Genomic DNA, 10,745 nt, shown 5'->3' on the forward strand with positions numbered 1-10,745 from the left:
ATTGTTGCCCATTCTTCCATCTCGTCTGACGATTGCTCCTGAATGGCCTCCTCTTCAAGATATTGCATTAACCTACGAATATCAGGGTCAGCATTGTTTTGAAAGGCCGTTTCCGCCTCTCGAATTTGGTGCATCACTGTTCTTTTAGGCTTCGCAGATTGCTGCTGTCGCTTTCCAGAATTTTCCCCTTCCTCGTGCTCTGTCGTGCTCTGGTTCCTATCCCCCTTCTGCATTTTGCTTTGACCACTGCTCAGTGGACGACCCCTCTTGCGAAGCCCCGAACGTCTATCATCAGAGGCATTCAGCATAGGCGAATTTGTCTCCGGCTGGGGCGTGCTACCTTTCGAGCTCCTCTTTTGCATTTCCTTAAATCTTTTCCCATAGACTCCAACGTCTTCCTCTTCTGAATCATCATCTATATCCCAAATTATGAATGGGGAGTCTCGTTCTATGGGGCTTTTGCCCTTCCCTTGCTCCCGATCTTCATCAATTGCATTCCGCTCCCCTACACCACGGCCTCTCTGTCGAGTTTCCATACCACCTGCAGTCCTGTCGCTCTTCCTTCTCTGATTATTTCCCCCCTTTGAATGCCTCTGCTGGAGACTATGGAAATGTTTCTGAATTATCCCGCAAGGGTAGTTGTTTCTCGGTCTCTGTTTCTCTTGACTTCGGAGATTTATAATATGGTGAACATAGGATGAGGCCCGAATTTTAATTCCCGGCTGCTTCCCATCCGGATCCGGTACCCCACTACCGTCGGCCGTTCCATCCGTAATCACGTCCACTGCAATGTATCCTGACGCCTCGTTAATCTCCCCTCTCAGCTGATGCCTATTAATTATCGCATCAAATGTGTAATCTTTGGTACTCATCCCCTCTGCCGCCATAATACCTCCTTTTAATTCCTGCTTCATCATTGTGTGGATTTGCATGCCACTTAGCACCTTATTCAATCGAACCTTGGCCATGGTTCGATCGTGCCTCTGCCAATTAATAATCCCTTTCATTGATCGAAGTGTGATCCCCGATAACACCATCATGATCAACCTTAATGAGCGTAATCAGATCTTTCCACTCTCTATTTGCCTCCGCATTCCTCCACTGACTATCTATCCTGCTTTGCTGGCCACGGCTGCCCCAGTTGGCAAGCCAGTCCGCAGTTTTATTGCCATTTCTTCTAACATGATTAAAGATACAGTAGTCTATTCTTTTAATCATATCCGCTATCTCCTGTACGATACCTGCTGTGCGCCAGCTCTTAGTCACCTTTTCCCACCCCTTGCCATTCCTGAGTTTCTTTACCATTTCAATGGCAATTTGGGAGTCGCCCGTAATTTCCAAGTTGGAGTACCCATTTCTGATAGCAATTCTCAATCCAGTATGGAGAGCCCAGAACTCGGCCTCATTGTTGGTCATCTTCCCTCCCCAGTCGGCATATATCCATCTTACTTGTCTGTTGCTGTCACGGAATATACCCCCGAACCCTGCATCCCCAGGGTTGCCCTTAGAGGCCCCATCGAAATTTAGTTTTATAAATTGTCCCCTAGGATAGGTAAACTTGTCTGGGCTTTTAATCCTCATGTCCTGCTCTCTCCTTAATTGATAATGCACCATTTCAAATTTAAGGTTGAGTCTGTTCAAAATTTCTTGCTCCCTTGGATCTGCTTTCCAATCCTCGTCCTGCCATCTCTCTACCAGAATGGTTTCTCTCATCGCCTCTACCACCCGCTCCCAGATTACCTCAAGCTCCTTATTGATACTTTTGAAAATTCTAGCATTGCGTTCCTTCCATGCCATCCATATTACAAAACCTGATACAAGATTCCAGGCTCGCTGTATGACTTTGCAGTGGAAAGTTTCTTCCCTCCAATGGAAAACCATTTCGAGAAAATCTCTAACCTCCACCCCAGGTTTATTAAAGGTGCGCTTGGTATTAGACCAGAGTTGATTAATAAACGGGCAGTGGATCATGATATGATCTCTGTTTTCTTCGTGTTTTCTGCACAGATAGCAGCTCGAAGGTCCCGAGAAACCCCGTTTCTGGATGCGGTCCCAAGTTAAGATTTTGTTTTTCGAAGCTAACCAAGTGAAAGTGGTCACTTTGGGCCACCAATTTAGATCCCAAATTTTCCTCCAATCCTGCTGGCCTTCATTGTTATTGTGAGAATTTACCAAATAATAAGCTTCCTTAGCTGAGAAAAGGCCTCTCATGGTATTACCCCAGCGTAGGATATCTTTTCCGTCTCTTACTCTGATTTTCCTTGAGTTCATTTCCTTTTTGAAAGCCGTCTGCATGTCAGGACTAAGATTCTGATCCCACTCTAACGGGTCCTTCCAGGATCTCCACCAGTCATCCATGCTGGCAGGTTTCCAATAATCCTTGACACTTGTTCTATTCCCCTCAATTCTTCCTCTGATTTGATGAAGATTCTGCATATTGTTCAGTCTTTCTCTTTGCTGCCATTTGTCGTCCCAGAAGTGAGCCTCATTCCCTCCTCTGATTTCCCAGAACGCATGCTGCTCGACAATGTTTCTATTTTGGCTGGCCAATTCCCATACAGCGGATCCGCGAGGCGTTTCTTCTTGTCTTAGAATGTCTACCTGTGAGTCTGGCATTCGATATTTTGTTCTCCATATTGATTTCCAGAGGTCATTTCCCCCTTGCAACCACCTCCACCAAAGTTTAGCTCCCATTGTTTGATTGAGCAATTCTGGGTCTCTTAATCCTAACCCACCTCTCTCTTTCCTCTCTGTAAGCTGATTCCAGGCCACTAAGGCCCATTTCTTCTTTTCCTCCGACCCTCTCCAAATGAAATTTCTGATAATTTCTCTAATCTTCCCATAAACTCCTCTCGGGGCCGCCATAATTGAAAGGGGATAAATAGGTATAGCTTGAAGAACCGATTTGGCTAAAACAATTCTGCCAGCAATATTCAGGGCCCTAAAGGCCCAGCTCGAGACTTTTTTCCTCATTCTATCTAAGATTCCCTGCCAATTCTTTAATCTTTTTGACGTGAAGTCCAGCATGTTACCCAGATACTTGGTAGGTAGTTCACCCGTTTTGAAGCCCAGAATTCTAATAAGGTGAGTCTTCACTTGATCCACCGTGTTGAAGATAAAAACACACGATTTATCCCGGTTAATTTCAAGTCCCGATGCCTCAGCAAACAGGTCTAGAATTTTCTTTAGATGTTTGACTTCCTTAACAGTTGGCTCTCCAAAGAGCATTATATCATCAACAAATTGTTGATGCGTTAGAGGAAGTCTGTCTCCCCATAAGCGAAGTCCTTTTAATCTATGAGCTGCTCTTTCCTGAGTAATATACCTTCCTAGACCCTCTGCTGCTAAGATGAACAAGAAAGGGGACAACGGATCACCCTGACGGATACCTCTGGAGGCATTAAACGTGTTCGAAGGGTTTCCATTGACTAAGATTGAAAAGTTAGGGGAAGAAATGAGATTGTGGATCCATGTAATCCATCTCTTGTGAAAACCGAAACATTCCAGAACTCTTTCCAGGTACCTCCAGTTAAGCCTATCGTAAGCCTTGGATAAATCAAGCTTGATCATCATTCCCTTTCGTTTTTTATCTTTGAGTGAGTGAATAACTTCTTGAGAGACAACTAAGCCATCCAAGATCTGCCTCCCCTCCACAAAACCAGTTTGCTCCGCCGATATTAAACTTTCCAGCAAGGGTTTTAATCTTCTAGCAATTAGAGAGGTTATGATCTTATACACTACATTACAGAGAGCTATCGGCCTGAAGCCATTAGCATCCTCCATATTTTCTCCTTTAGGAATTAGAGTAAAGAAGGTTGAGTTAAGAGCCGGCCATACCTTCTGCTGCACCCTTGACTCTTCTACCAAATCCAGTATGTCTTTTCCAAGAAAATGCCAGCCAGCCTGGTAGAAATCTACTGTAAAGCCGTCCGGGCCCGGTGCTGTGCCCTTCCTCATTGCTTTCACTGTATCTTCCAGCTCTTCCAAAGTAACCGCCCTCATTAAGGCTTTGTTCTGGTCCTCCGTAACTAGTCTAGGTATAGCAGTACAGATCTCCTGGATAGCTCTCACTCGATCTACTTGAGGTTCAGAAAGGATTCCTCTATGATGATCCACTAGTGTTTGCTCAATTTCCTTTTGCTCCACCAACCTTATACCATTATTCCCTTTAATGGAGAGAATTCTGTTTCCCTGTCTATGCTTAACCATTGCCTGATGAAAAAATTTTGTATTTCTTTCCCCTTCCCGAAGCCATTTAATTCTAGATTTTTGTCGCCATAGAATTTCCTCTTGCTTTCGTCTTTCTTCCATTCTTCCCAGCAGAATCCCTTCTTTGGTGATGCTTTCCTCAGCCCTGCCTTCCAAAATTATTTTCTGTTGGAGATCCTCCATTTCCTTTTCTAGTTTTTGCTTATCTTCCAAGATGTTGCCAAATTCCTCTTTGTTCCACTTCTTAATCTTCATCTTCAATTCTTTCAATTTTAAATGAAATGCGTGCATCTTTCCTCTACCCTGCACTCTACTTTGATTCCACCATTCTTCTACCTTTTTTATGAAATTCGGATCCCGTAACCAGAATGCTTCAAAACGAAATGGCTTCTTACCCTGGATTTTTTTAATGTCGATTTCCAATCGGATTGGCCAATGGTCCGAGCCCAAGGAGGGGATAATCTTGGCCTCGACAAAGATATCCTTGTTCAAGATGTCTTCAGATATTAAAAATCTGTCCAGTTTTGAGGCAATTTGGTTCTTGCCTCCTCTTCGATTATTCCATGTATAGACTCCATTGATGGTTTTAAGATCTACTACTCTTAGGTCCTCTATCATCTCATTAAATTTATCCATGAACTGATCCAGCCTTCTAACCCCACCTTTTTTCTCTTCCAGGGATCTGATTAAGTTGAAGTCTCCTCCAATGATCCAAGGTTGCCCAGAAAAAAGTTGTCGGATAGTTCTTAAACTTCTGATGAAGTTTTCTTTTTCTCCAGGGTTTGTGGGTCCATAAACACCTGTAATGACCACCTTTTCATTGGTCCCCACTATCCTGCCCAGCCCGGTCAAGATTCCATGCATGCTAGTCCAATTATCTAGAAGGATTTCATTCGGGTTCCACAATATTGCTATTCCCCCAGCAACTCCTATGGCATCCTGTCCCATAACTTTGTAATTCAATCTATTTTTTTCAATGATTTCTTCTAACTGGTGTACCCCAATTTTAGTCTCCTGCAGTATCAAAATGCTAGGTTTTTCTTTTTTGAGTTTATCTCTCAAATATCTTTGCTTTCCCTTACTATGCAAGCCCCTAATATTCCAGCTGACAATAATCATTTAAAACTTTTGGAAGGAAGGAAAAAATACCTCTGACAGAGGTATCACTTTACCAGAGTTGATCAATGTTTCGCCCACCGATTGGATAGTTTCATTTAACGTTCTCCGGCCTCTTTTTCTGCTACTTTTGCCAGCATTGCCCATTTCCAGCATTTCTTTCTGCTGCTCACCAACCTCCGTTATTTGTTTTTCCAGGTTTTCCCCTTTCCGTTCCTTGTATTTCTGGAAAGCTTCCTTGAATAACTGTTTTTGTTTTTCTGGTATAAATCTATTATCCAGATACTTCCACTCCTGGAGTAGTCTCTTCATTAACTTTTCCTCTTCGGCCTCATTTTCCATTTGGTTTTCAATTTCCATATGCGATTCCACTGTTTCTTCCGCCTCTTTTTCCTCTGTTTGTTCCTTGTTTGGTTTGTTTGGGCTTTTTGCTTTCTCTTTCTCTTCTCGGGAAATCTCCATGGGCGAGTTCTCTGGATCTTCATCATCATTCAAATTTATTTCATACCCTTCCGCGTCATCTTGCAGCGCCTGGAACTTATTTTGACTTTTTATTGTATTGGATGTTTCTTGCGATTTGGGTTTCAGGTTTTCCTTATTTTGCCGTTTCTTTCTATAGACTTGCTGGAAGCCTTCCTCTTTGTCTGCTGCCCTATCTTTATCTGACTTCCCCCCTTCCTCCTTATTCAATGGGCATTGCCTATATAGGTGGCCGTACTCATGACATTTCCGGCATCGAAAGGGGATGTGTTCATAATCAATCGGCTGCGTCCAGACTTCATCATGGTATTCCAATTCGATATTTTCCGGGAGTGGTTCAGCCAAGTTCATGAAAACACAAATTCTGGCAAAGGCATTATACTTTCCTCTTCTGGTGGCCTCTGCAGTCTTGACAAAGCTACCTATTGAGTTTCCTATTCCTTCCAAGATTTCCGGATCCCAAAACTCATCGGGTAACCCAAACAGCCTAACCCACACCGGGGCATCCATTAGTTTTTCTTTGTCAGGGTTATACCGTTCTTCCCAATGCTTCATAAACAGACCTGCATTGTTCAGGAAGTACGGCCCTTCCTCAAAAATTCTGTTCTTGTCTTCCAGGTTCGTAAAGATAGCAGTGAAGAAACCCTGCGCTCCCAGTTTAAGATCTATATGACCCCGGGGTTTCCATCGCTGTTCTATCCATCTATTTAACTCCTTTTCTGAAGGCCAATAGCCGATAAATTTGCAGATTAATGCATGATCCTTCATATAGCTATTGTATTCCTCCAGTTTATTGAAGGGAATGACATACCTGGGTTTTTTCTGAGCTCGAGGAAGGCATTTTCCTTTCATTCGTTTCTGCCATAAGTTGCCCATTACCGGGGCCAGGTTTTCCTTGTTTCCGTTTGGAATCCCTTCTGAACTGGTTTCTCCCATCACTATATTTTTGAAGGAGGGGTTTGCACCCCCCCCCTTGTCTCGTCCATCCCGTTCAGTACTGTCGGCTAGGTTTTAACCCTAGTTCTCTTATTAAAAAACAACGAAGCTGCAAAAAATCGTTTCAGCCGAAAGAGCCGCAGACCCTGTCTGAGGATTCCGTCCCCCGACTGAGGAACCGTCCCCTGGCTGCGGATTCCTCTGTCAATCCTGCGCACCTGCGTAAACCCTAACCAGAGGCGCCCGCCTCATGCTCCGTTCCTCCATTATCTTTTTTAATGTAACGTTACATGACAACATCTCCTTGATATTTTTTAATATTCAATGAATAAGCTAATCGATCTCTTTTTAAGTTGTATATATTTCGTTTTCAAAATTGGGTTTGTTAATATTAATTGACACATTTTTTTTAATTAATTTTTTATTTTATTTTATTAGATATCATTTTTGGGATTCAACTGCGTTAAGTAAGTCATTAACGTATGACCATTTCCATGAGAGGTAGTCGTAACTGACTAATTTCTCATGATTTTTGAATAGTTCACTTAGCACTCATTGCATTAACGTATGACCATTTCCATGAGAGGTAGTCGTAACTGACTAATTTCTCATGATTTTTGAATAGTTCACTTAGCACTCATTGCATCGGGTGATGCTCACAGGGGTGAAGAAGTGAGATTGAAACTAGTGAAATGAATCACATATCATCAATCATCACTTCCAGGACTTCCCAGGAGGTCACCCATCCCAGAACTCCTCTGGCTCAAGCGCGCTTAACTGTGGAGTTTTCCCCACAATCAAGCCCACTTAGCTTGCTACCCCATTTGCAAAACCTTAGCAAGTATTGTGCCTCATGAACCATTCAAGTAGAGATCCCTTGACTCTTTTTGAATTTAAGTATGGGGGTTTACGCAGTGCATTATATTAGATATCATTTTTGGGATTCAACTGCGTTAAGTAAGTCATTAACGTATGACCATTTCCATGAGAGGTAGTCGTAACTGACTAATTTCTCATGATTTTTGAATAGTTCACTTAGCACTCATTGCTATGACCATTTCCATAGGTAGTCGTAACTAACTAACATGTGAATAGACTCATTGCTATTTCCATGAGAGGTAGTCGTAACTGACTAATTTCTCATGATTTTTGAATAGTTCACTTAGCACTCATTGCATCGGGTGATGCTCACAGGGGTGAAGAAGTGAGATTGAAACTAGTGTGATCAATAGCATCAATCATCACCAGGGCTTCCCAGGAGGTCACCCATCCCAGAACTCCTCTGGCTCAAGCGCGCTTAACTGTGGAGTTTTCCCCACAATCAAGCCCACTTAGCTTGCGACCCCATTTGCAAAACCTTAGCAAGTATTGTGCCTCATGAACCATTCAAGTAGAGATCCCTTGACTCTTTTTGAATTTAAGTATGGGGGTTTACGCAGTGCATTATATTGGGGTTTACTTAACGCAGTTGAATCCCAAAAATGATATCTAATATAATGCACTGCGTAAACCCCCATACTTAAATTTTATTTTATTTTAAAGTAATGTTACAAATATCTTTAACATATACAATATATATGAGCCAACACATATATAGTAATGTTACACATATCTTCAGCATATACAATATATATTAGCCGACACATATATTTTTTTAGTATTTTTTTTAATGTAACTTTACGTGACAACATCTCCTTCATATTTTTTAATATATTTTTTTAATGTAACATTACATTAAGTGACAACATCTCCCTCATGTTTTTTTAATATTTTTTAATGTAACATTAGGTTAGGTGACAACATCTCCGTCATACACTGGGGTCCTTCGTATACTGAGCTGTAGAGCATCTTTCGGCGCAAATATTTTACATCTTAATATTAATTTATTTTTAAATATATGTCAATATTAATTTTTATTAAAATATTTTATTAATAACCCACATTGAATATTTTGTTACATATAATAACATTAAAATGTTTTATTTCAACAAATATATATATATATATATATATATATATATGAAGTTGATATCAACATAAATAAATTAACATAGATCTTCAAATATTTTATTTTAATATTTTTGACAAGTATAAGATTTAAACATCTTATTCATATATTTTTTATTTCTATTTATTTTTTTGTTAAAGTCCACATTATTTTTCTATTTAGAACATATTTTTTTATTTTAAAGGGACACGGACAGACAAATTTACACATCCCTTTCATACTCATCTGGCTGTAGAATAAGTCTCTCGGCTTAATAAAAAAAATAATATACGAAATCAAACATTACTTCAAAAAAACAACAAAAAAAAATACACAAACTCAAACATTATAATAAAATTTCAAAATACTTCCAAAATCTACAATCTAATTAAATTTAATTACAAAAACATTAAGAATTAAAACATTAATACTCATTTATAAATACTAAAATACAACTAAAACAAAAAAAACCAGCTGAAACAAGCACATTTATATTTATAATCTGAATTATTTTAGTGTGATTTTTTAAACTTGCAGGCACTCCGGGGGAAAATTTGAGGTGAAATCTTGATTTGTGTTATTTGAACTGGTTTTTTCATTGTGTATATATGGATTCAATGTTTTAAAAATCTCAAAAGACACTTAGATTGTGCAGGAGTTATTATCAAACTTAATGATTTCAATAAATTCCTACAAAATTTTGATTTTAGAAAAATAAGACCAAAACTTCCAAAAAAACACAGTAAAAACAACTCACTCCTTCTAACTTTTACTCACTCCTTCTGACATGTTACAAACTGTCACCAACAAACCATAACAGATATGACATCTTTTAACAAATTTATTAATACGCCAGAACTGTCTCTGGGTATACTTTCAACCAGGTGCTTTTATAAATACCTCCACCCAATAACATTTTTTTCTCTGCGGCACTCTGTATGCAGAAGGTTGGTTTGCCTTCAATTTCTTCATTCAATACAAATCAGTCTCGCAGACCACTCTCGCTACAGACTACTGAGTTTTCACTCAGTTAACATGTTATATAACTACTTTCATATATTGGGTTTCCACTTAGTAATATGTAACATAGCTGTTTTGATATATTGGGTTTCTATTTGAACATGTTACATAGTATTTGTCTTGGGAATATTTGAGAATAGTACAGTTTAATTATGTTATATTTTAATTATTTTTAAGGGAAATTTAACGATACAAATTTTTGTCGGATTGTAATTTTTTTTTATGGTTGAAAATGTTTTTTTATGCATAAATAAATTGAATTTTTTGAAAAATACTTACAATAACATAACACAAATTTATGATTTAATAAATAATGTCAGATTATTTGGAAAAGGTGATACAGTTTTAAAAAATACTTTTAATTTTACTAGATATTAATAAATATTTTCTAAAATTTTTTAGTTGAACATTCTCCTAATACATCTTTCCAATAAATTAAAAAAACTATATTTTTATTAAATATACCTTTTCCTAATAAATCTTTCCAATAAATTAAAAAAACCATATTTCTATTAAATATACCTTCTCCTAATAAATCTTTCCAATAAATTAAAAAAATCATATTTCTATTAAATATATATTTTTAGTTAAAACAATTTTTTATACCTCCAATACATGTGAACCCCATACCCTACACTATATTCCTCAATATTTACAATATATAGATTCTATGTTTCACAATTTAAAACTCCCTTTGTTAGTCAACATTGAAAACCCCATGCTCAATATTATATCTAGAGACAACAAAGCAAAACAAAATTTCAATGTTACACACAAGTGGGTAGTAGTGGAAGAGACAAAAAAAAAAAAAAACTACTTGTTTGCAACATTAGAGAAAATATTGAAAAGTATAGGTAAAATTAAAAAGATATATAAATCTAAATATATAGGTTTTCATAGTGAATTATCATGTTTGTTAAACTTTTTAAAAATAATGTGTAAATGTTTTCAAATATCCAATGGACACTCTACTCCAAACAATGGATTACGTGTCCGC

The 10,745-nt window shown here is 38.5% G+C and overlaps 1 protein-coding gene across 1 annotated transcript; it reads right to left on the reverse strand.

The window, feature by feature from the left end:
* Nucleotides 1–990: 990 nt before the first annotated feature.
* Nucleotides 991–6,741, reverse strand: LOC149251536 (uncharacterized). The gene is made up of 2 exons (XM_089453916.1): nt 5,359–6,741; nt 991–5,223 (listed from the first exon to the last, which is right to left on the reverse strand). The coding sequence occupies exons 1-2, from the start codon at nt 6,739–6,741 to the stop codon at nt 991–993; spliced, it is 5,616 nt and encodes a 1,871-aa protein (XP_089310042.1).
* Between the last annotated feature and the right edge of the window lie 4,004 nt (nt 6,742–10,745).

This window comes from Pinus tabuliformis, chromosome 7 (assembly GCF_031772625.1).
Source record: "Pinus tabuliformis cultivar Carrire ecotype Pingquan chromosome 7, CPIR1, whole genome shotgun sequence".
Taxonomy (NCBI): domain Eukaryota; kingdom Viridiplantae; phylum Streptophyta; class Pinopsida; order Pinales; family Pinaceae; genus Pinus; species Pinus tabuliformis.